Source organism: Tetrahymena thermophila (genome assembly GCF_000189635.1).
Source record: "Tetrahymena thermophila SB210 genomic scaffold scf_8254654, whole genome shotgun sequence".
NCBI classification, from domain to species: Eukaryota; Ciliophora; class Oligohymenophorea; order Hymenostomatida; family Tetrahymenidae; genus Tetrahymena; species Tetrahymena thermophila.
Window position 1 is genome coordinate 465540 of NW_002476422.1, and position 27004 is coordinate 492543.

The 27004-nt window shown below is 23.9% G+C and overlaps 5 protein-coding genes across 5 annotated transcripts; 3 read left to right on the forward strand and 2 right to left on the reverse strand. All coding sequences in view use genetic code 6, as the record gives it.

Annotated features, from left to right (window-relative positions):
- Window positions 1-757: 757 nt before the first annotated feature.
- TTHERM_00519760 (ThiF family protein) lies at window positions 758-2287 on the reverse strand (the record flags this gene model as incomplete). Its single annotated transcript, XM_001015290.3, has 7 exons — window positions 758-900; window positions 976-1203; window positions 1262-1425; window positions 1532-1644; window positions 1705-1896; window positions 1957-2125; window positions 2178-2287. The coding sequence occupies 7 exons, from the start codon at window positions 2285-2287 to the stop codon at window positions 758-760; spliced, it is 1119 nt and encodes a 372-aa protein (XP_001015290.1).
- A 3229-nt stretch (window positions 2288-5516) lies between these two features.
- Window positions 5517-13208, forward strand: TTHERM_00519770 (TNFR/NGFR cysteine-rich region family protein; the record flags this gene model as incomplete). Its single annotated transcript, XM_001015291.2, has 11 exons — window positions 5517-5577; window positions 5630-6159; window positions 6255-6558; window positions 6741-6951; window positions 7004-7298; window positions 7356-7524; window positions 7851-8003; window positions 8057-8152; window positions 8211-11801; window positions 11859-11980; window positions 12330-13208. The coding sequence occupies 11 exons, from the start codon at window positions 5517-5519 to the stop codon at window positions 13206-13208; spliced, it is 6411 nt and encodes a 2136-aa protein (XP_001015291.2).
- Window positions 13209-15039: 1831 nt separating this feature from the next.
- On the forward strand, window positions 15040-17139 carry TTHERM_00519790 (hypothetical protein; the record flags this gene model as incomplete). Its single annotated transcript, XM_001015293.3, has 1 exon — window positions 15040-17139. The coding sequence occupies one exon, from the start codon at window positions 15040-15042 to the stop codon at window positions 17137-17139; it is 2100 nt and encodes a 699-aa protein (XP_001015293.3).
- A 1146-nt stretch (window positions 17140-18285) lies between these two features.
- TTHERM_000519809 (hypothetical protein) lies at window positions 18286-21990 on the forward strand. The gene is made up of 12 exons (XM_012797479.1): window positions 18286-18352; window positions 18409-18458; window positions 18715-18804; window positions 19054-19143; window positions 19471-19560; window positions 19829-19918; window positions 20209-20298; window positions 20587-20676; window positions 20950-21039; window positions 21296-21385; window positions 21638-21727; window positions 21827-21990. Exons 1-12 carry the CDS (start codon window positions 18314-18316, stop codon window positions 21912-21914), a joined length of 987 nt encoding a protein of 328 aa, XP_012652933.1. The 5' UTR covers window positions 18286-18313; the 3' UTR covers window positions 21915-21990.
- A 680-nt stretch (window positions 21991-22670) lies between these two features.
- On the reverse strand, window positions 22671-24296 carry TTHERM_00519810 (inositol-3-phosphate synthase; the record flags this gene model as incomplete). Its single annotated transcript, XM_001015295.2, has 1 exon — window positions 22671-24296. One exon carries the CDS (start codon window positions 24294-24296, stop codon window positions 22671-22673), a length of 1626 nt encoding a protein of 541 aa, XP_001015295.2.
- Window positions 24297-27004: the final 2708 nt, after the last annotated feature.

The window sequence follows — 27004 nt, forward strand, 5'->3', positions numbered from 1 at the left end:
CGGATTGATAAAATTTTTTAGATTAAATTAATTTAATTAAAAAATTATTATAGATGAATGAAATTTTCAGCTAGATAGCTACTAAGCTTAATAATTTACTAATACCATTTTTTTTAAGCTTATAATCTTTAAAATGATCAAAATTTTTTCTTTATAGTTTACTTTAATATAATTTTACCTAAATAAATTTAAAAATTTTGTTATTAATTATTAATCAGTCAGTCATATAATGTATAATTAATAAAATTTTTTATCTCAATATTAACAAATAATTAAAAATATTTGAAGTTATTCTAAAACTAATCAAATTCTATCTATAGGATATGATTAGTAAGATTTTCTATTTATTTATTTATTTATTTATTTTCTCTTTGAATTTTTTTGATTGAAAAATATAATTTTATTTATTTTTAATTTGCTCAACATTTAAAATTAGTTTAGTTTGATTTAAAATAGAAACTATTTTTTAAAAACAATAAATAAATAGAGTTAGTTAGATATTCTGATTTATTAAAAAATATTACTTTTTATTTCATTTAAAAGTAATTTTAATTTAAACTTCTACTATTGAGAGAGTTATTTAATAATGGCAAACAAAATAAAGACATTTAAAATTATTTTTGGTTTTTATAGAAAAAAATTTTACTTAATATAAATTTACTGCTTGCTATCTTTTTAACAAATATTCAACATAAATTAAATTTTCAAAAAAAAAAATTAAATATTATTTGAAAACTAAATTTATTTTTTTGATTTTTCATTCTTGCTATTCTTCAACTTTTCTTGTTAACTCAGGTAAATCTACATATGTTGCATCTATTTTATCAGTTTAGCTTTCTATTTTACCATATCCAATTTAGCTATCATATACAAACCAATTAAGGGCAGGCATTTTATCCTCTTAAATTTATATATAAAATAGACATTAATTTTAAAAAATATTTCAAATTCAATAAATTATAAAACGAATCTTACTGGCAATAACTTTGATAAATTCTTGGCTTGCTACACTTCCAATAACTGAGTATACTGGACAGTGTTCAATTCCATAGAATTTTGCAAAATTTGTATAGAATTCTCTATCTTCCTCATTTTTAATTTTTTCTTGAGCAAGCTCTACTATTTATTCTAAAACCTTTTAGTTTTCCTCACTGTGATTGTAAGGATCATATCTTAAATTTAAATCTTCTGCTCTTTTCATCACTTAAATAAGTAGACACAATATATTTAATTATAATAATTTAAAGAAAAGTTGATTTACTTTGAATTGCATGGTATACTGGCTTTGATCCTCTGGGATTTGTTCCAAGGAAATTTTTTAATTTTTCTGATTTCAAGCTAACTTTATGGAAATACTCAAATAAAATAGGTTCTTTGACAAGTTTTCCTTAAACAATTTTTGTCTTTTATATCTTAGGTTTAGCTCTTTTATTTTTTTATTTATTTAAAGTTAGAATAAGATATATTATTTCTTTAATTTAAAAGCATATCTTTGATATTTAATTAAATAATTTATTTATTAATTGATTACTGTGTCAATTCGAATAGAGAGCCAAGAGAAACATAAAAGAAACCATAAAGACCACAGCAAAGTTGGTTGTAATAAGGAATATTTAAAAAGTGACTTATTTCGTCATACAATTCCTTATTATTTAATTAATAACATTTTTAAATAAAATTTCGTTTTATATTTATTTAACTTACCATTTCTTTAAAGATTGGAGTTGAAGAAGTTATTATATTGAATTAATTGAAGAATTCTTTAGTAAAAGAACAATCAACATTGTTTTCAAGAATATATTTTTAGTAAAATGACTTAATATCAAATGTTTGATAAAGGTCTATTTTAACCATTGGATTCATATCTTATAGCTTAGCTTTAACAACTTCACCTCTCTATTTTCAAAATAAATTTTCATAAGAAAAATTGCGCATTGATATTTCTTTTAATATTACTATTTTTCCTAAATCGTGAGGTGCAATAAGGAAATTTGTTTCAACATCATCCTAGTTGACAATCTCGTTATCAGCAATTGATATATTTGTACCGCAAAGAATTAAATTTTTTGCTAATTCTGTGTTAACACCATTTGCAGGAGTGATAAAAACTTTGGCGTTTAATAATCTTGATAAATTAGATAAATTACTTTTTTTAAATGATAATTTGCAAAGATTACCTTTTTTATACTTCAACTCCTATGAACCTTTGTCTATCATAGACTTAAAGTTCTTCATTTGAAATTTCTTTTTAATTTTAAGACTATTCCTAAACTTATTCTACTTCCATTTGATTTACTTTTTCAATATTAGATAGATCTTTAAATCTAATTGTTTGTTTTTTTTCAATATTCTATCTAAAATAAAAATGTGTTTCTAATTAAATGAATAATAAATAAAAAATCAAATAAAAAAAAACATAAAAATAATTAATGAATATTAAAAATATATAAGAAGAGAGTCTTCTAAATATTTACTAACACATTGAATTACAATAAAAACAAACAGATACTAGATACTCCATACATAAATCCTAATCTATATTTCATTTTTAAAATTATTTTATTTTAAAAAGATATTTTTAATTTAAATTTATTAATTATTATTCATTTAAAAATCATTTTTTCCAAACAATCACATTTTTACAAGCTGAAAGTTACTTTTTTCTTTATAAAATACTTAAAAAAAAGTACTTTCAATAACTAATATAACTTAAATATAACTGGATAGTTTTATTTTATAAATTGATAAAAAAAATATATTTGAATTAAATAAAATAATCTATTGAAAAATATTATTTTCATAAATAAATATATTTTAATTCCTCAGGTAGTTACTTTAATTTTCTATTTTGTTTAATTAAATATTTGAACATATACAAAAATAAATGTTTAATAGTAGATTTTCTTCTAAAAATTCCTTAAGAAAGTGAACAAGTAATTTATTTAGCATAAATTAACAAATTTGAGATCATTAATACAAACTATATAAAATAAGACATTAATTTCTGTTATTTTAGGATATTTAAATAAAATAGCTTTCTTTTTTAAAATTTAAAAAAACAATCAGAACATTAGCTATTATCATTATTTTACATAATTTGATGTTTTATAAAGATAAATTTAAAAAATATTTAATCATTTTAATTGAAAATTAATCAAATTATATTTTGAAATTATTTCTGTACTCATTTAGAAATAATTGCAGATATTAATGGTTCATATATTAATGCCACCTTAATTTCCTTTAATACCTCACTAAACAAATTTATTTAAAGAATATTTTTAAATTTTTATAAATTATAATTTTCTTTAAAGAAAGTTGATAGTGGATTTTTTTAATAAATGATGATTTTTGGTGTATAAATTGTTTTATGATTTTTAAAGAGTTTTTTAGTTTACATTTTAATAAATCTTTGTTTAGATTTTTCTTTAAGTAAATAGAATGAATAAAAAATTTTCCTACCAATAATATTCATTTACCACAATATTTAAAAGCATTAATTTCATAGCTCATACTCTTTAGGTTAATTATCCAAACATAAATAACAAAAATTTTTTATTATAAAAAAATATTTTTATAGGTTTAATATGAGTATTGTAATGTGATTATTATATTTTTCTTATTATTATTAATAGTTGTTTTTTTTTAAATAATTATACCCATGAAGCAATGATCTGATTAAAATTAATTAATTTTCAATTTTAATAAAAGTAAACCTAATATGTTAATTAAGAATAAAATGAGCATATTTTTATCCAATAAAAATTTTATTAATTAATTAATAAATTTTTTTTATTTTGGATGAGTATTAATTGCAAATCATTTGATCTTGATTTTATATTTTACAATACTCTAACATCTTTAATTTGTAATTAATATTTTAATTTTACAAATAAATACTTAGAATGTCAATTGAATTCACTATTTGCATTTGCGATTGTACTTATATCTATTTATTATTCTCTGCTTATTTAGATTTTTTTAGAATTAAAAAAATTTGATTACATCTATTTGAGACATAATTACATATAATTCATTTAATTAATATGCATAATTTGGCAAATATCAGTTAAAATAGATCATAATATTCATTAAAATAAAATTTTATGATTACATAATCATGATACATAAAAGCTATTTATTATCCTTTTTTATTCTATAAGTGAGTCAGCAATAATCTTTTATTTAAAAAAGCAAATCATATTTTAGATCTCATTCTAGGACATAAATCACAAAAAAGTCATTGATTTTAAGAAAAAAATGGACTATTTTTATTTTGCACTTGACAAACAATATTTAAAATTAAAATTCTTTTTTACTTACAAAATTATTTTCAATAAATATTTCTTTAAAACAGCTACCAGTATTTCTAAACTAATTATTCCTTTTTTTACTTAATAAATAAAAGTATAATTTTTAAGATCAATCAAGAAATACCATAAAACATTTTTAAATATTATGAAAATAATGATATAAAAGCATTCAATTAGCTGAAAAAAATTTTGAGAAGAATTAACTTACTAGATCAAAATCTTAAAGAAATTTTAATATACCTATTTTTTAACTTAAAGTGAATTCACTTAAATTGATAACAAATGACGTATTTAATATATCCTCTGTAAACTAAAATATTGTAATTATAAGGTAATTTATTAAAATCGATTCTTAACTAACAATCACTAATTTACTAATTTGATAAATTAATGTAATTATCTATCATAACTATTCATTAATTTCCTATCAATAACTGCAATATTCATTTTCAGATTATCTGAAGAAAATAAATCCAATCTTGTTTTTATTATCTTTGCCTATACCTCTCAAATATTTTGAGATAAATTTTTTCAATATTTCTAATACTTAAAAATGTTTAATATGAAGAGATTAAACTACTATCAATTTTTTCATATTTCATGTTCACAAAAGCTAAATACTTTGGTTTTAACTTATTACAAATTAACTATTATTGAATTAATTGCAATTTTAAATCTATGGTAAAATGATGATTTTTTGCTGCTTTTAGATTGAATAGTACGAATTTTTTTATTTTGACGTAGATTCTGCTTTGTATGCAACTAATTTTTAAATATTAAATAATAATTTAATAATGAAAAGCTAATTAAATTCTTTCCAACAAACTATAAATTTCGTCAAATAGTAAGATAAAAAGCCTTTTAAATTTTTTTATACTTTATTTTACATAAATTAGATTTTTTTGAAAATTAGAAACTTAAACCTTTTCAGTAAATACTTTGGAAATATAGTGAAAAAACTAATAATATAAGCTAAAGTTATTTTACGTATGTTTGTTTTTAATAATAAATAAAGGTATATCAAATTTTATTTTACAATTAACTTATTATCATATAAACAATTATTAAAAAAACATAATTCGTAAATTTCTAGGCATTAAAGACTGATTTTACTAAACAAGAAATTTTAAGAAAAATAATTAAAATCAATATAAACAAATAATAAAAATCAAAAAGTCAAAATAGCACACATATAACATAAACATGAAACTAAATTATTTAATCCTAAACTTATTAACAATATTATTTAATATCAGTTTTTAAAGTATAAATTATTCATTTTGGATGATTTCTAATTTTTCATTTATTAAATAAAGAGGAGTATTTGGTTTCATCTGATTTTGTAAATCCTAATTCAAACTAAACTCCAGGATGGTCTCTACCTACAACAACTTATTATTGCAGCAATACTCTTTTTTCTGACTGGAGCGGATAAAAATACTACACTGGAGTTCTTGTTAAAGGTTAAACTTAAACGAAAACAATAAGTTAATTGCCACCTCACTGGAGCCTTTCAGTGAGATTTGATCTTCTTTTGAGTGGTTGTGTTGATTCAACAAAAAATGATGTATTTAAAATATATATTGACAATAATTTGGTAGATTCATAAACAAAAAATCCCAATGATGGATTAAAAATTTGTATTTAAAACGCTGAATAAGGTACCTGCAACGATGAATTAGTATTATATTAAAAAAATATTACTCATTCCTCAAGCTCAGTAACCTTTTCTGGTGTTTCTCAAACAATTTAAGATAGAAATGTAGAGGGATTTTGCTTCAAAAACTTTTATTTATATATTGATACTTGTGATATTAGCTGCGCAACATGTAGTGGTCCTACTAGTGTAATTTATTTATATTTTATGAATTGCTCTCCATATTTATTTTTTCAAATTTAATTGTTTGGAATGTAATTATTTTAATTAATTTATCTTATTAGAATTAATGCCTTACTTGTCCTGCAAACTCAACTTTATCCTCTAATACTTGCACTTGCAAGAGTGGGTATATTTAGCATTAATACTAGTGTGTTTCTACTTGTCCGACAGGCTATGTTAAAAGCAAGACAAGTAATATTTGTATTTAAGATTATAATTAAAATTGCGCCTCATCAGACGCATAAAGCTAAATGTGTACTTCATGCAGTACTGGTTATCTCTATTAAGGTTATTGCGTAGCTTCTTGTCCATAAACTTCCACTTTAAGCAGTGGTGTTTGTGTAGATTTTACTGCTTCTTTAATAAGTAATTTTTTCTTTCTTACAATTTTTAATTATTTTCTATTTAAAAAAATTGTGGTCAAAATTCAATTAGTCTACAAATTAAAATAAATTTGTAATTTATTCTTTCTACTTCTTTTATTTTACAATCAATTTTATACTAATTTATACTTGCTTACTGATAATTTTTCTATTTTGATCCTAAAGATGGGTCATATCTCTTGAGTGGTCTTTTCAATAATTATTTTGGCTAAAGCGAAATACTTGGATTAGGTTTAATTATTACCAATTTTAAGGGACTTAAGTCTAGCTTTGGCTCAAGTGGAGCCTTAACAACAAATTGTGGAACTAATCATATTTTGGGAGGATTTTGGTTATCTGGTAGTGGAGCCACTATTAGTAGATCTTGGACAGGATTGTAATTAATTTTTATTTATATTTCTTTATTTAATACATTTTTTATTGTAAAGAGCCCCTCATTGGTCGATAAGGATTGGGTATACACTCTGGAAAATAGATTAATGGAATAATCAAAATTTTATTCTTTCAGTAGACGGATCAGTTGTTTAACAAATTCCATATGGGTCAAATGTTGGAACTTCAGATTTATGTGGTTTTAATAATTAACTAGATTTATTTTAGAATTAAATTGCTAATTTTACTCATAGCTCAACTACACTAACTATAAATTTTAGCAATAGTTTATCAGGAAACGTAGGTACTTAATCGTTTGGCTTAAGTAATCTTTATGTGCTTGTCGATTATGTAATTTTCATTAAAAATACAAATTATAAAAATTTTATTTCATAAATATAAATTTAGTGTACCTCAAATTGCATTACCTGCGGAGCATCTGGCTGTTTGGCTTGTTAATCTTCATATTTTTTATATAACAACGTTTGCGTAACTAGCTGTCCTTCTTCAACTTACTTCAGTAACCCTACTACTTGTGTTGATTGTAATTCTAACTGCAAAACCTGCAATTCTCCAGGTATACCATAAATGCACTCAAAATCAACATTATTTAGAAAATTTATCATAAAAAAATTAAAAAATTTTCTAAATGCTATTTATAATTTATTTTCTCAAACTCTTATCAAAAGCCAATCCTTTGTTTGTTAATTTTTAGTTATAATTACAGTTTATCAAATACTTCTTTAGGATAAAATATTTATTTATGTAACTGGATTATTTTAAATAGTAAAAGAAATTTATAATTAATTTGAATTTTAAAGTAGAATATAATAAACTACCTGCAATTTATTCTTTATTCATCATTTTATAATTTTTTATTAAAAAAATATTATTTTAAATTAGGCAATATTTGTACTTCCTGCTATTCGCCAAATTTTTTGAACCCAGGTAATGGTCTAACTTGCTTAGCTACTTGTCCTGTATCATATTGGCCAAGTACTAGTGATTAAATTTGTAAGACTTGTGATTAATCTTGCTATACTTGCATTAGTCCAGGTAGAATTACAGATATTTATCTTTTTTAAACATTAATTTCTTTAATATTTTAGGAGGAGCAAATAATTGCACAAGTTGCAGTGGAAGTTTATATTTATATAATAGTTAATGCATTTCTTAATGCCCAATTGGTACTTATTCATCAACAGGTAATTAAATAATTATTCACTTCTTTTCTATTAAAAAATAAAAAATAATATTTAATAGTGACAAATAATAATTAATGCTTACCTTGTAATTCATCTTGCAAAACCTGTAGTGGACCTAATTCAACTGATTGTTTGAGTTGTTCATCTCCAAATTACTTATAACCATTATAGAATTCTTGTGTATCAAGCTGTAACTCTAATTAGTTTGCAGATAATACACTTCTTAAATGCATTAACTGTGATATTACATGTACTAAATGCTCAGGTCCTAATAATAATTAATGCTTAAAATGTTCAGGCTCTTATTATTTTGATTCTACAGCTACCAAATGTGTTAAAACTTGCCCAGATGGTACTTACCCAAATTCATCGAATAATATTTGCTCTTCTTGCAATTCAAATTGTACTACTTGTTCTGGACCAGCCTCTAATAGTTGCTTGTCATGCTCAGGAACGCTTTACTTAGACTCAACAGCAAATACTTGTGTGTCTACTTGCCCAAATGGATATTACGCTAATTCTTAAGGAAATATTTGCTCTAACTGTAATTCAAGCTGTACTACATGCTCAGGTCCAGCTGACAATAACTGCCTATCTTGTTCAGGAAAATTGTATTTTAATTCAGCTCTTAAGAATTGTGTTTCTACTTGTCCAAGTGGAACTTATTCAAATTCTATTGGAAACATATGCTCTCCATGTAATCCTCAATGCGCTACATGTTCGGGAGGAAATTCTAATAATTGTTTATCTTGCTAAGGTTCTCTTTTTTTTAATTCATAATCTAACTCTTGTGTTTCACCCTGCCCTGATGGATATTATGCTAATTCCACAGGAAACTTATGTTCGACTTGCGATCCAAAATGCAAAACTTGCTCTGGAAATACCCTAAATAATTGCTTATCATGTTCAGGATCTTTATACTTGTATGGAAATACTTGTGTTGCTGATTGTCCTTCAGGAAAGTATCAAAATACTAATAATAATACATGCTCTTCATGTAATTCAAGCTGCACTACATGTTCTGGCCCAGATCCAAATAATTGTCTGTCTTGCTCAAATTCTTTATATTTGAACTCTTCTAATAATACTTGTGTTTCAATTTGCCCGAATGGGACCTATTAAAATTCATCTGGAAATATTTGCTCTGCTTGTCATACTACCTGTGCTACTTGTTCTGGACCTCTAATAAATAATTGTCTTACTTGCTCTGGTTCCTTACAATTAAATCAAACAACTCATACATGCACATCAAGTTGTCCGAGTGGGACTTATAGTTCCTCAGGAAGCTGTTCTAGCTGTAACCCGAATTGCTTCACTTGCTATGGGTCTTAGTCTAATAATTGCCTATCATGCACAGGAACATTATATTTCGATTCAAGCAGCAACTCTTGTACAAATAATTGCCCAATTAAAACATTTGCTGATATCTCCAACAATACCTGCTCAGTCTGTGATTCTTCTTGCACGAAGTGTTCTGGCCCTAATCAGAATAATTGCTCTTTCTGTCAAGGCTCTCTTTACTTAAATTAAGCAAACAATACTTGTATTTCTGTATGTCCAATAGGAACGTATTCAAACATTTCAGTCACTTTAGGAAATATTTGCTCTGCATGTCATTCATCATGTACTTCTTGTTCAGGTCCAAATTCAAATAACTGTCTTTCATGTTCAGGCACTTTATATTTTGATTCATCAAATAATACTTGTACATCTATTTGCCCAGATGGTACATATTAAGATTCTTCAAGTAATTGCTCATAATGTAATTCCACTTGTGCAACTTGTGAAGGATCTGCTTCATTTTGCAAAAGCTGTTCTGGGACTTTATTCCTAGATGAAAGTACAAATAGTTGTAATCCTACTTGTCCTCAAGGTACTTATTAAAATGCCATTGGAAATATTTGTACTGTATGTGATCCAACTTGTACAACTTGTTCTGGTCCAAATTCGAATGATTGCTTAAGTTGTTCAACAACTTTTTACTTTAATGCTAATTAAAAAACATGTGTTGAAAGTTGCCCACCACAAACATATGCAAATGCTGCATCAAATATCTGCTCAAGTTGTAATTCAAGTTGCCTAGCATGCAACGGTCCAGCATCTAACAATTGCATACAATGCTCTAATTCTCTTTATTTAAACTAATCATCTAATTAATGTGTTTCAATTTGCCCATAGGGAACATTTCCTGATGGATCAACAAATATATGCTCTAAATGTGATTTATCTTGCTTTACATGTTCTGGACCTTCTTCTAGTAACTGTTTAAGTTGTTCTGGCAGTTTATTTTTAAGCACATCTGGAAATGAATGCAAAAACAGCTGCAAAACCAATGAGTTTTAAAATAATGCAAATAATTAATGTACTCCTTGTGATTCAAGTTGCTTAACATGTAATGGAAATCTTAATACAAACTGTCTTTCCTGTTCAGATCCCTTATTTTTATAGTAATCTTCTAGCACTTGCATATAGAAATGTGATTCAAATTAATATGGCTAAATTACTCCTTAGCGTACTTGCTTAGTTTGCGATTCAACTTGTGCAACCTGTTCTGGCCCAAATTAAAATAATTGCTTGTCTTGTAGTGGTTCTAAATATCTTGATTTATCAACAAATTAATGTGTCACTTAATGTCCAAGTGGAACTTTCAATGATAATTCAAATAATAAATGCAGTCCATGCAATACTGATTGTAAAACATGTAGTGGACCTAATAATAACTAGTGTTTAAGTTGTTCTCTTCCTAAATATTTTTAAAAATCAAATGGAATGTGTTTAGAAAATTGCAATTCGAACCAATTTAAAGACAATGGCTCATGTACTGACTGTGATGCTTCATGTGCAGCATGCTCAGGAGCTGATGCAAATAATTGCTTAAAATGTAGTGGTAGTCTATTTTTAAATTAAAATACCAATACTTGTGTTTCATCTTGTCCAGACTCATATTACTAAAATACCTCAAATAATACATGTTCGAAATGCGATATAACTTGTGCTACTTGTAATGGTGGAACAAGTAGTAACTGCTTAACATGTAATTCACAGTTTATTTATTAAAAATCTACTTCTAAATGCATTAGTTCTTGTCCAAGTGGATAATATTTAAATACAAACACAAACAATTGTGAATAATGTGATGCCACCTGCCTAAATTGTGTAGGAGGTTCTAAAAATTAATGTGTAGATTGCTAGTCTCCTAGATATTATTAAAAATCAACAACATCATGTGAATTATAATGTTAACCAAATTACTATGGTAATTCCTATACAGCTTTATGTGAGTAATGTGATGCCTCTTGTGCAACCTGTTCAGGTCCAAATAATAACTAATGTTTATCTTGCAAAAATTCATTATTTTTACTATAAGCTAGTGGAACATGCGTCAGCAATTGTCCAAATGGTTATTCATAGAATAACCTCCTTAATTAATGTTAAAAATGTGATTCTAGTTGTAAAGAATGTTCAGGTACTTCAAATACATAATGTACTTCATGTATTTCATAACTAATTCTATTCAATAACCAGTGTTTAAGCTAATGTCCTTCTGGTTATTTTATTTCTTAATCTAGTAATTAGTGTGTTCCCTGCGATCAAAGCTGTGAAAGTTGCAGCGGACAATTAAGTAGCAACTGTCTTTCATGCAAACCAGGTTTAATATTATTAATTTAATTTAATAACACTTTAAATATAATTATTTATTTAAAAGGTACCTTTTTGATATCGAATTAATGCATTAGTAAATGTCCAGATGGATATTTTTAAAATAACTAAGAATGCTCATAGTGTCATCCATCTTGTAAGACTTGTGTTGGACCTAATTCTAATTAAGTAATTAAATTATTTAAATTAATATATCAAGTAAAAGCTACAAATTTTAAATTAGCAAAAAAAAAAATTTAAATATTCTATTCAATATTACTAAAGTTTAATGAGAATCAAAAATTAAAATAAAATAAGTTTAGATTAAATTTTAAATATTGAATTTCAATCTTTGATTGATAACAATTTAAAAAAATTTATATAAAGAATGTCATTTTATTATTGGTTTGTAAGTAAATACATACTAACTTATAATATATTTTAAATAGCTAAATAATAAAGATAATTTTTTTCGAGTTTAGATTTATTTCTCATGAATTTCTAATATTTCTAATTGAATAATTTATTTTAAAAAAAGTGTTAAACATGTTTTGATTTGCTAATAAAATACAATTCAAGCTGTATTGTCGAATGCCCTAAATAAATGTATATGACTTAGACTCCATACAAGTAATGCATTGAATGCAATTTTTATTGCAGTTCAGGTTGTAGTGGGCCAACAAAAGAAGATTGTAATGAAATTAAACCAATATACCAAATTATAGTTTACATTTTAATTTCCAAGTCTTTTATTTGGGTTATATCAATAATTGTAGGGTTTCTTAAGGATAATGCCTAACAAATTTTACCTTTACAAAAAGTTGCTCCTTTAAAGAATCTAAAGGAGAATGAATAGGATCATATAAATAATAATTAACTTAACTAAAAAGATAAAAACTTATCTTTAATTGAGTTTTAACAAAATGACCCTAACTTATCACCACATTCAAAAATAGAAGATTTTAATGCTGATTAAGGAAGTAAATCTCCAAATATTCCAATTAACTAGAGGGGTTCTATTATGGTTCTTCCATAAACAAATAACAATTTAATGTAAAGTAAAAATTACCTTACTTTCAACAATGAGCAAAATGAAGAAGACAAAAGTCCATAAGAAATAGGGCGAAAAAGAAGATCACGCAAGATTGATTTTATTTTAAGAGGTAGCATTTCAAATTCTCCTTAAAAAGGATAATAAACTATATCTAACTTGAATAATATGAAATCTACAATCTTAGACAAAGACTAAAAATTCTTTCCTTAGGATTAAACAACAGCTAATAGGTCCTTAGTATCAATATCACACTCTCCAACAAAAAGGAATTTATTTTCTCAATTAAATGATACAAACTAGAATAAATACTCAGCTAATGAAAAGCTAAAATACTCATTTGTAATATTTATTAATGAAATATGACTTAAGTATTTATTAATAAAAAAATTAGTTATGCAATGAATGGATCAATCTATTTATTTATTATGATAACACTTTCAGTAGAGTATTAAGAGGAACTCTAATTTATTTTAAATATCAAATATTTTTTTTGGTCTGCCAATATTTTAAAAACGTAAATATTAAATTTTCCATTTAAAATGAGTTAAAATGTTAATAAATATTTTAGGAAAACTACTATTATTCATTAATTTGCTTAGCCTCTGGATTTTCATCTAAGTCTGTGCTGGAAACAATTTTGAAATACCTGCTTTAACATTTAAGATATGCTCATACTATTTTTTAGTTAATACTCTTTACATCTATAGGCTTATATTTTTGGCTATGGTTTATACCTTAAATAAATTAGTTAAACTATAATAATGATAAATCTTGGAGTATCATATATTTAATCACTTTTTCAATTGACTTTCTGCTCTTAAATTAGTTTGCAGGCTTTATTTCATATCTAAGCTCAATAAAATATTTAAACTTAGAAAATGCTAATAAAACCATTTATAAATTTTTCAAAAGCAATTTTATTCTAAAATAATTAAAAAAATAATGACAAGTAATAAAATATAAATTTATCAAAAATAAATTTCATCTTCTATATTAATTAACTATTTAAATTTCCTAAAATAGCTTTATACAAACAATTAATGTCGTAGATTTAAAACTTTATATTATTTATCTGAATATTTTTATGAATAGACATCAAGTATTATCTCTAATTTCTTAATAATTTAAAGTTATTATCTATTTACTTTCTATAAAACAGGGAAAAAACATAAATCATTTTGGCCTAATAATATAAAAAAGTTGTCATTCACATCCTTAGCCAATTTTAATACAATATCTTATTTCTATTTATTTCCTATAGCTGTAATTTAGACAAATAATTTTTGTTTTTTCCCAATATATTTTATCTCAAAAAAAATTGTAAAATTTTTCCAAAGAAATTTTAAAAATTCAATATAAATGATTAAAAAATTACATGATTAATTATAAATTAAAATAGACAGTCAACATATTCAAAATATAAAAATATTTTTATATTTTAATTAATTTTCTGATCTCAAAAAGAAATTAATTTGATATTAATGAGAAAATTTTAATAATTGAGAGAACACTCTGTTTTACCTTAAAAAATAATAGGAATTATAAATTTTTATAGTATTTTTAGATAAATGAGTAATAAATAAAGATGATAAAATTAAATATAATAATTTATTTATAAAAATGAATGAAAATATTTTGCTAATAAAGGAAATGTTTGAAAGCCCAATAATTCTGACAAGATTGGAGCCCAAATAGGTAAAAAATTCAAAAATTTGATTTTTTAAATCCTCATATTGCGCGAGAATGTGCTTATAAAAAATAAAAAAGTAACAATAAAAGGCAATTTTAGCTGGAATCATTAAAATTAATAATAAAAAAATGATAAAAACTAATTATATGCTCTTGATTCAATTTTTTGTTTAGCAAAAGATTCATTCATATATTTTTTAATAGAGTTTAGATATTTATTAACACTTAAATGCATCAAATAATACAGAGATAATATTCATATAATAATTAAAATTATACTAACTAACAATAAGAAAAGCAAGCAAGCAATAACATAAATTCTAATTAAATTTTATACACTTTTTATATCAGATATACAATAGCGCTCTAAAACGTCTACTTTTTGTTGAGTGACTTGGGAATTAATAGCACTGATCTTATAAACACTTTTTGATACAAGAAATAATAAATATAGATTAGAAACTATTTGATTCATTTTGATATTATAAATATAGTCTTTGGCAATATGGAAAAATAAACATCAGCAGCATTCAGCCAAGAATTTAATTTTAAGGAAGCAGATGAAGCTCCAGATGACTAGTTCATTATGAAGGGGGTTTACTTTAATGCATTTGGCGCTCCTGAGCATCATACAAATAACCAAGCCAAAAAAAAACCAAAAAAGCGTGCTTTTGCTAATCGTATTAGAGATTAACTTGATTAAATTTCTAAATTAAAAGAATAAGAAATGAATGAGTAGATAAAAGCTAACAACAAAAGCGACTGTGGTAATATTTCTAGCGGTAATAATAACAACGGTAATTCAGCTCAAAGAAATCCTCCTTAAAATAACTACACCAATAACTCTGAAAGCAGTGATGATGATTCAAAATTTATAACAACTAAAGTTAATCATCTTTAATAATCGCGCATATAAAATGGAGGGCAGTAAAATTTACAAATGTAAAATTCCTAAAGCCCTTATATTAAGCAAAAGTAGCAGCAACTAGTCAGTCAAACTCTAAATAGTCATCCTCAATTGAAAGCTAATGATTTCATTGAAACAAATAATATATCCACTAATTACAATACAAACTATTAAAATACTTATAGTAAAAACACCTTTAGCAATATAATCAATACACCTAATATCGTAAATAGAAATATAAATATAAATGTTTCAAATGATAGTTCTTCTTCAGATTAAGAATTCTAAGAGAAGTACAAATAATAAAACAAATCTAAAATCTCTCCTATCCCAGAAAACCCTCAACAAAAAGTAGCAGCGCAATAACCTTCAACTTAAATGCTACTGAAGAATTAACAAGTTGGGATGCAAACATAAAATAATAATAATAATGTGAATAAAAATACATAAAAATCTAGCTATTAGGTTGGGGCAACATGCGTGTAAAACAAAAAGAATAAAAAACGCAACAAAAGCAGAGTCCTAGGATCTTCGAATCAATCTTTATCTAGTAACTTATAAATTAATCTTTAGAAAAAAAACAAACCATTTTATAGTGTGAACAAATCCTCTTCTTCAAGCTAATAAGAATTAGATGACGACTTAGAGGATGAAAATGAAACTTTTACTTAGCAGTATATGAATCATTAAAATATTCAAAATAATAATTAAGTATATTAAAATAATCTTTATTAATTTTAATAGAGACCAAATTTGTATAATCAATTTAGACAATAATAATAACAATAATAGCGTAGTCAAGAATAAAACGATACTTCTGATCTTAGTCCTTGCATATAGCCAAAGAATTAAAACTAATAGAATATTAATAGTAATGAGTATAACTAATAACTTTTAGACTCATCCATTCAAAGTGTGTCTATTAAAAAAACTATCAAAAACAGCTCTCAATCTATGTCGGCTGAGTCAGATATCGAAGAAGAATAAAATAAAAACAAATTTTTTGAAAGAAAAATAAATCCATTCTTTAAAAGCATTTCAGCATAAGATACAAATCAACAATCAAATGCAAGCTAACAAAACTTAATAAGAAACAATAATAAATTGTCCAACTTGAAAATAGGAGGACAAACTACAGATTTTCAAAATAAATTTACTAGCAACAATAGCTTACAGTATCACATAAATGCGGCTGCTAACTTTGGAAACAGCTTGTTAAATAATCAAGCTAATTTAAGTGACAGAAAATCAGTTGCTCAAAGCCCTTAAAAACAATTATTTGATAGCGGAATAAAGCGTAGTAGTTTGCCTGTCAACAACGTCTTTAATAGAAATTCAGACGTTTGTAATAATGGAAGTAATTACAAAAGTAATTCAAGAGAAGACTATTACCAAAAAGAAAAGTTTATAAAAAACATAGATGGTGAATAAAGCATCATTACAGTCAAGATTGAAAACGTGAGCTTGAAGCCTTTTCAGACAGTAATAGCTGAAATAGTTTCTGTAGAAAGAATAAATCCTTAATATATTTCTTATACACTGAAACCTTCTTAGATGATACATGCTATTTTGAAATAATCATATTCCTTGCAACACAACACTCTCTAAGTAGGATAGCAATACATTTTTAAATTCCATACTTTAGAGAGTTCAGGTAGTTTTCCAATCATTAACGTTAATGAATATATACCAAGATGAAAACCTTACTAAGAAAAGATAAAATATCTTTATACAAAAAATAAATTTACAATCATTCATTGATTAATTGATTCATAAAAAAAAAATAACAAAAAAAACCAACTAACTTACTCACTAAATAAAACAATCAATCTATTCTAATATCAATAAAAATATAATATTTCTTTATCATATTAGGGAATTCATTTTTAACTATCTATCATTATTTATAGTAAACAATTATTCATTGTGCTCCTAAAAGAATTTATTAAAAATAAAAATGCCTATTTATTGAATAATTCAAACAAAAATAATAAATAAATTTGTTTGTTTATTTATCTACATATTTCTTTTAAATTAATTTACTATGCTTATTTTCTCACTAATTATACATAAACAATATTTTAATATCTTTGCTTAAAAGAAATTTCCAAAAAATTCTAATTAAGTTTTCTTTTGCAAAACCCTTTTTGCAAAATTTTACACTTTTAAGATTATAATAAAATTTTTTCAACAAAAAAGGCTTTCATACTAAATCTTTTAATTTTAAAATATATCATATATTATATGTTTTTTGACCTATTTAAGATATAAAAGCATCAATACAATTAAACATTTCTTGTACCTTGAGGGTCACTAATATTTTTTGTTGAATCAAATTGTATAAAAGGAGTTGAATATTTGTTGCTACACTACTAACTACTAGAAGAAGCTATTAAATATGAATATTGCTAATTGCAGATTTTTTTTTTTTTTGTAAAAGAGATAAATAGTGATAGGTTACACCTATAACTATTTTTTTATATTTCTAATAGAAATTAATATAATATTAAATAAATTTATATAATAGTCTTTTATATATTTACATGTAATTTGTATTTGGTTTTTAATAATTTAAATAAATTTTCAAAATTTTAGTACTCAATTATATGAATTTTTCAATCAATAGATAGCCATTTATGATTCTTACTATATTATTAAATATAAAATTTAACAAGTACTATCAAGATTTACTAAAGAATAGGTGGACCAAATTATTTGTTTTATCTTTTTCTAAAAGCTAGTTTTATGAATTGATATAATTATTTGTAATTTTTATTGAAATAAACTCTAAAAAAATTAAATAAATTTCTTAATATATTTAAAATTAATTAAATTTCCAATAATTTACTTATCTATTTTGTAAGATAAAAAAATGATATAATAGAAAAAATAATATAGGAAAATAGAAGATGTATTTATTTATTTATCTATCAATATTTATAAACTTCATTCTTACAAATAATAAAGTTTTTAAACTCTTCTCTTTAATCTCATACAGTTCTCCATATTCATCTTGAGTAAGTTAAATTTATTTTTATCGTTATTAATCTTTTTTTTACTTAGTTTTAAAAATATTATTTTTCTAATAACTTTTCATCTCTAAATTCATTTTTATTAATGCAATATATTTTTATTAATTTTGACTTTTTCTAATTTTTAAATTTTACTTTGATTGTTAATCTATTTTTTTAATTACTTTATATTTTTTCTTCTAATTTACCTTATAACTAACTAACTAATTAATTAATTTTATTTTCTTCTATATTTAAAAAGTGAAAATTAAATTAGTGATGAAAGTGTATTAGGATTAGGTTCTGCTTTAAGAAAATGCACTAATCTCATAAATTTGGAGCTTTATCTCTCGTAAAAAAACTCTTTTATTTTGGAAAATGATATTTGTTTTTTAAAAAAAAATGAAATTAAATCAAAAAAACAAACTCTTTAATTTAGTTAGCTTTATTTTGATTGTGTTTTTTTCTTTCTTCCTTTCTTAATTTAATCCATTTTTCTTTTTCAACTTTTGATTTTATTATTAAATTATCTCATGTTTTTTTCATTTTTTCCTATTAACTAACTAATTAATTTATTATATTTTCTTCCATATTTATAAAGTGGAAATTAAATTAGTACAATTGGTTTATATGGTTTAGGTTCTGGTTTAGGAAACTGCACTAATCTCTCAAATTTTTTAATTCTTCTAAAGTAAAATTTTTTAAAATCACTTACTGTAAAAATATCAGTTGATAGTTTAAGGAACAAAAATTTATTAAATTCAATAAATAATTTTTGATATTGATGATTTTTTTTTTTTCAATCTATTAATTTTAAATTCATGTAGTAGTAATTTAAGGAGAGATAAATATTTATAATATTTCTAAATATAATATTAAAATATATTAATTTAGTTGATTTTATTTAATCTCTTTTAGATTTTATAATTTTAAAAATATTCCCCCATCCCAAAATGTTGATTAATTAAATAAATAATAAACTAATTTATAAAATATTTTTTTTTCAATATTTAAATAGTGGAAATAAAATTGGTGATGAAGAAGCAATATGTTTTGGTTTGTTTTTAGTAAATTGCACTAGTCTCTCAAGTTTAACACTTGAATTTATGTAAAATCAGTTTATTTGTTTTGGATTGTGGTATTTTTTTATTAAAAAATGAGTTTAAAACTATAAAATTTTTTAAATTTAATTATTAACTTTTGATTTGATTTATTTTGCTTTTTACCTTGATCATGTTTTTTTTCTTCTAAATTTAACTCATTTTTTCTTTTTCAACTTTAATTTGATAATTCATTTATTATTATTTGACATTTTTTCTTCATTTTTTCCTTTAACAACCTAATCAATTATTTATATTTTCTTCAATATTTGAAAGGGACAATTAAATAAGTTAAAAAGGTGTATCTGGCATCAGTTCTGCTTTAGGAAATATAATTAATCTCTCAAATTTAAAACTTGAATTCAGGTAAAAACATATTATTAGTTTAGGGTTGTTATTTTTTAAATAGAAAAATTAATTTTAAAAAAATAAGATTCTTTAAATTTATTTATTTATTAGCTTTATATTAGATTAATTTTGGTTTTTTATTCTGTTTATTTTTTTCATCTTTCTTAATTTAATTTAATATATTTAATTTTTTTATTTTCAACTTTTGCTATGGTTATTAGTTAATTTCTGATTAATTCATATATTTTCTTCATTTTTTTCTTCAAAAAGCAAATTAATGAATTGTGTTTTCTTCAATATTTAAAAAGTTACAATTTAATTGGTACAAATGGGGCATCAGACTTAGGTTTTAATTTAGCAAAGTGCACTAATCTCACAAATTTGACACTTAATCTTTGGTAAAAACACTTTTCATTTTGTATGTGATATTTTCTAATATAAGAATGAATTTAAAAAAATTAAAACTCTTTATATATATTTGCTTGCTATCTTTTTTATTTGATATATTTTGCTTTCTTTTTTATTATGATTGTTTATATTTTTTCTTTGCTAATTTAAGAAATTTTTTATTTTTCAATTTTTGCTTTTATTGTTAATTAATTTTTTACTATTTATTTCATTTTTTTGTGATTTTTTCCTATCAACTAACTAATTATATATATTTTTCTTCTTCTATATTCAAAAAGCTAGAATTATATTGGCGATGAAGGTGTATTAGGTTTAGGTTCTGGTTTAGGTAAGTGTGCTAATCTCTCAAATTTGATACTTGATATTTCGTAAAAACATTTTATTTATTTTGGACAGTGATACTTTTTAATATAAAAATGTATTTAAAACAATAAAACTTCATAATTAATATATTAGTTGTTTATTTGATTTATTTTACTTTTTTATTTTGATTTCATTTTTTTTTATATTTTAATATAAATAATTTTTTATTTTTAAACTTTTGCTTTGATTATTTACTCATTTCTTATAAAAACATATTTTTTCTTCATTTTCCCTTTTACTAACTAACTAATTAAATTTTTTTCCCCATATTTAAAAAGTACCAATTAAATTGGCGAAATTGGGGCATCAGGTTTTGGTACTGCCTTAGTAAACTGCACTAATATATCAAATATGGTACTTTATATCTAGTAAAAGCAGTTTATTTATTTTGGATTAATGTTATTTTTAATATAAGAATCAATTTAAAATAATAAAACCCTTTTAAATTAATTATTGATTAATTTATTTATTAACATCTTATTTTATTTATTCTAATTCTAATTTTGTTTTTTTCTTCTTAATTAATTTAAACTAGCTTTTTAATTTCTACTTTTGCTCTCATTATTAATTCATTTCTTATTATTTCTCTTTTTTTTCTTTAATTTTAATTCAATATTTAAAAAGTTCCAATAATATTGGTGATGTTGGTGTATCAGGCTTAGGTTTTGGTTTAGGAAAGTGCACTAACCTCTCAAATTTGATACTTAATATTAGGTAAAAATATATTATTTGCTTTGAATTGTGAAAATTTTAATTTAAAATTGAATTTAAAACAATCAAATTCCATTAATTTAATTATTTACTTTTAGTTTGATTTTTTATTGTTGTGTATTTTTTTTTTCTTTCTTAATTTAAATAATTTTTATTTTAAATTTTTAGTTTAATAATTTATTCATTTCTATATTATTGTTTTATATTTTTTCCTCATAATAACTAATTAATTATAGTTTCTTTAATATTTAAAAGTGGAAATAATATTAGTTATAAAGGAGCAGTAGACTTAAGTTCTGCTTTAGCAAAGTGCACTAATCTCAAAAATTTGGAAATTGATCTCTAGTAAAAACTGTTTATTTTTTTCGATTCTTATATTTTTTAATTTATCCTTATTATTCTATTTAATTTTGATTTATAATTTACTTTCATTTATATTGATAGCTTTAACAAAATCAGTAGTTTCGAAAAATTCAAACTTAAAACCAAATATCTTAAACCAAAAAGATTAGTTGCCTATAAACATTTATGATAATAAATAAATGATTAAAATAGGATTAATAAATATAAAAATATTTGAATATTAGAATATAAACTACATTATTTTATTTATGTTTCATATCATAATATTTTGTAATAGAATAATTTAATCTAAAATATAAAGAGTTAGATTTATGATTATTTTTATATTATATCATAATTTTAGTAACTTAATTAAATAAGAAAAATTTTAGAAATAGAATTTCGTTAAATAAATAATTAATAAATTCCTATATGCTCAGCATTCGGTTTTCAACTATAATAACCTAGGTTTTCAATAATAGCTAATAAAAACCAAGTGCTTTTTTAATTTACAGAAATTCGAAGCTTTAATATCATACATGCCTCTATTAAATGTATTAATAATTGAAATTAATGTTTTATTTTAAATGAGGTTTTATTTTCCTAAAATTAAGGAATTTGTATAACCTCGATAATTTAATCAATTGTAAATTGGTTGGCCAGCCTTTTGTTTAGGGAGGGATTTCGATATATTTTTTGAGATTAATATTGATTAATAAAAAATGATATTGAAAGATTATTTGCAAAATTAGAATATTAATTAAAATAATTATTGAAATATAGATAGGAATTACAAATAATTAGTTGTTGTTTATATAAATTATTTAATTTTTATTTATTTGTTTGTTTGTTTGGTTTAACAAAAGTCAATGAAATAGTACATCTACTCCATCAACCAGAATAAGAATGAGAAAATTTATTAAAATCAGGATCAAAAATGTGTATTTCACTCTTCAGTGACGGGGCACTTGAATTCGAGGAGTAAGTTATCATCAGCGTGGAGACCAGCACAAGCCTTGAAGATGTTATCAAGAGCACTCTTTTATCTGTAAAGGGAATTGACAAGAGGAGTGTTTTCATCAGTCAAGGGAGCCTTGCAGAGATAACCTAAAGTGGATAAGACTCTGTTGAATCTTTGGAAGGTTCTCATACCATCAACCTTGTATTCGATTCTTTCAAATAATTCAGTGATGAGGATTAAATCAAGAATAATGGGAGCAGCAAGGAGAGAATCTTCACAAACGTTGTAAAGAACGAGGGTGTGTTGACCACCAAGGAAGATTTCACTGAGGTATTCATCCATAGCCTTCTTAGAGTCACCAGTGTAAGGAACATACTTAATGACGATTTCGTGATCGATTTTATTGGTTTCAGGGTAGAGGATCTTGTTGGAACCGGTGATATCATCAACGCATGATTTCTTGGAGAGTTCCTTTGACTTGAATTACTTTTCAGAAGAAAGATTCTTACCATCATTGTTACCCAAGTGATTGTAGGAAACGATGGATTGGGGCTTGATACCAGCACTGACGAGGAAATCAACCAAAGAGGTCTTAATCTTGGTTTAACCAGACTTGAAGTCATCACCAACAATGAAGACATCCTTTTGCTTGGCAAGTTCAATAACACCAGGAACGAGAGTATTTTGAGGAGAACCATTAATATAGCTGCATCCTTCTAAGATGGTGGCGACGGCATAAACAGTAGAAGCAGAGATTTCAGCTTCAGAGTTTTCAATAGCCTTAAGGACATTTTCAGCAGTGTCATGAACACCAGGAGTGAGTTAGCAGAAACGTTCAGTGTTAGCAGTCCAAAGAACAATAACCTTATCGCAGTTGTTGGCAGCCTTGAATTCACGGATGTCCTTTCTGATGGTTTCCAAGTGTTCAAGCTTGTTGTGACCTTCTAAGATGTTGTCAGCTCTGGTCTTTTGGTTGGCAGCGATGAAATCTTCATAGTAGATAGCCTTCTTGGGGACCATATCTCTCATATAGGGGTCTAACTTTTCAATGAGGTTGTATTCTAAGACTTAAGCTCTCTTCATGGCTTGAGATAAGTTTAAGGCAGAGATATCCCAACCACCAATGACGACATCATCAGGGTTAACAAGGGGGAGGACTTAGTTCATGGGAAGATAAACTTCTTCAGAACCAGAGCAACCAACCTTAATGGTAGAAGCTTAGGTGATAGAACCGTAGTAGTTGGCAGTTTATTCACCTCTCTTTGTGAACCAGGAGAGCTTCATCTTGTTGGCAAGGAGACCAGCAGTGAAGGTAGTACCGTTATTACCACCCCAACCGACGAGCATGATACCTAATTTAGGAACCTTAGTGTTGGTCTTGAAGGTGTATTCAGTGGTCTTAGGAGTAACCTTCAAGGTACCATTTTCAAGCTTTTCAACATTGGAGGACTTGTATTAGTAGGAAGCTTGGATGAAGCCGTTTTCGTAGGTAACGTTATTGGAGTTGACTTGCATTTTAAAGATTTTTTTTAATTTTTTTTTTAATTATGTTTAAGTTGTTGGTATTTAAAAATTTTTTTAATTTATTTAATTATGATAAGACTTATTCATCCTATTAGAGCTATTTTTAAAGCTGGTAATTAACCATCATAGTTTTAAAATTAAATGCGTTCAAAATAATGTTAAGATTATTAACCAACGAATCAAGTGCGCACTTCTTTTGAAATCTTAATCAAAAATTTTAATTAATTAATTCCAAATTTGAAATAAATATTGATGCGCATCCAAAATAATTTTGATCATGCATATTTGTTATTTTCTTATTAGTCCAACAACGCAGCTAAATACAAATTTCTAATTTCATTAAATTCAAAACATTAATTACTACGCACATATAATTTCATCAACTCCACATGTTCTAACTTTAATTGCTACAAACTAAGCTATGTTTGCTAGTTTTTTACGTCAAATTTGAAAAATCAAATACTTTATATATATTTTTTAAACCTAAATAAAATTTTTTCTTAAATTTTAAAAGTTAAAGTATTCCATATTTGCTCTAATATCATTGAAGATATCTATAGTTTTTATCTCAATATTGGCTCTATTCATATATAGCTTTAGCTGAATCTTAATAAAAACCTTTTTAAAACAAATATAAATCATATAAAAGCCTATTATCCTCTTATATCGATTAATTCAAAACGTTTTTAAATTATATTAGTTTATTTTAGGCAAGTCATTATAATTAATAAAAAAAGCAATCATAATAGCTATCTAATCTGATTTTGCTTTCACAAGTGCGCATTTTTCAATTTTTAGATTGCAATCAGTCTTCGTATTAAATAAAGTAATCAACTTAGAAGACTCAATAGCCAAACTAAAGCAAGAAAGAAATAACAACAAAGAATTAAGCGTACAAGTAAATCGTGAGAAATAGAATAAATAAATACTTAAAAATAGAAATATTTTAAAAAAAGAAAATAAAAATCCTAAATTGAATATCACCATATAGACATTTAAAATCTAAGTAGTACTATTTTTTAATTTCGTTGTTTTTAATTACTAACAAAGAAAGATATTTTTGGTGTTCAAAGTAAAATTAGAAAGTAAAGAAGATAAACAAAGCAAAATTAACTAAACAAAACCAAATACGCACGCACACGAGTTTAAATTAATAATTTTTGCATATTTAATTGATATAAATAGGATTTATTATTTGCTTTTAAAACACATTAAAATTTCTTTTAATTTTTTTACTTACTTTTAATTCTGTACTTTAAAACTTGTGCTATTCTAATCATTTCTAATAAGATTTCAATTTAGTACAAAATTAATTTTCATTTTCAACATGGTTTAAAACCTATGAAAAAATCTATAAATTAATTGCAAAAACAAATTTATAATTTAATTTATTAATATTTCTGTAATGTTTATTTTTAATGCTTCATAACAAAAATAATGAATCTCTTCAATAATAAATTTCATTTCTGATGAATATGAAATCTGTTATAGAGCATGTATTAATAATTAAGATATTTTAGATTTAAGAAATTTGTATTTATTTATTAACAAAATATAATAAAAATCAATATTTTTTATTTAATATACAACATATCTTTATATATTTAATTAAGCTAAAGTATAAAGATATCATCTTCCATGTCTTTACTTAAAATGTTTTCCTTCTAATTTTTTTAACTTTATTGTAGATAAATCATAATAGCATATATTTCTTGGTGATATTAAGCTCAAATCCTCACAAAATGCTTCAATATTGAATTATGCGGTTTCTATAGGTTTTAATTCACTACATATTGCTCCTATTATAGTATTTTCGGAAGTATTTTGAAATAGCAGCGAAACATTTATCCATAAAAATTTTAAACCAAATTTTTATTTGGTGTTATTCTTCAACCAAACAAATCAATCAGCAGAGAGCTCATTTTAATTTGAGTAATCCCTTTTATATTTGTTAAAAATAATTAAAAGCATATTAGCTGATGAATCTCCTACAAAATAGTTTAAAATTGTTATTTTACATAATATTCTCATTGATTATTTATGATTTCAAAAGGACTTATAAATTTTTCAACTCCTTATGCAACATCAAATGATGAGTAATTTTTAATATAGCTATTTATCGCCGATTTAAATTACACGTTAGGAACATTTTTTCATTTATTAAATTATTAATTTATGATATGAAAGAAGTCAGCTTATCATAAGTTTGCAATAATATACATATTTTTTATACATTCTTATATAAATATGTTGTTGGAATGGCAATTTTTAAAAGATTAATTCATGAATTTACAATTATTTTGGCAGCTTTTATGTAAATCAATAAAATTCTTTATGTAAATAAATATTAAGCTTTCTTGATTGATTGATTGGTATTGTAATATCATTAGAAATTATTAATAAAAGGAATAGGTTTAATTGAGTCTATTTCAAAAGATTTAATATTTTAAATGAAATTTACACTTGGTAATATCAAAGAACTTTACCTTTTAACAAAGTCTACTACTTTATCACCTTCAACTTTTATTAAAGAAATGGATAGAAAAATGTAATTTATTTTGCATAAATTATTTCAAATTATTTATAAATAAGGCTGCCTATTTATTACGTTCTATGAACTGGATTCTATGTAGTTTTGTTAAAAAAGCTTTAAGTAATATTATTCGAAGTTTTTTAGTAACTAAAAGGTCTTATCAATAGCTCCACTCGCTCCTCTAAGTTAATAAGATTCAATATTTATTTCTCTACACATTTTTTTAGTTTTCCTAAACCACCACAACCAATAGAAGCTTGAT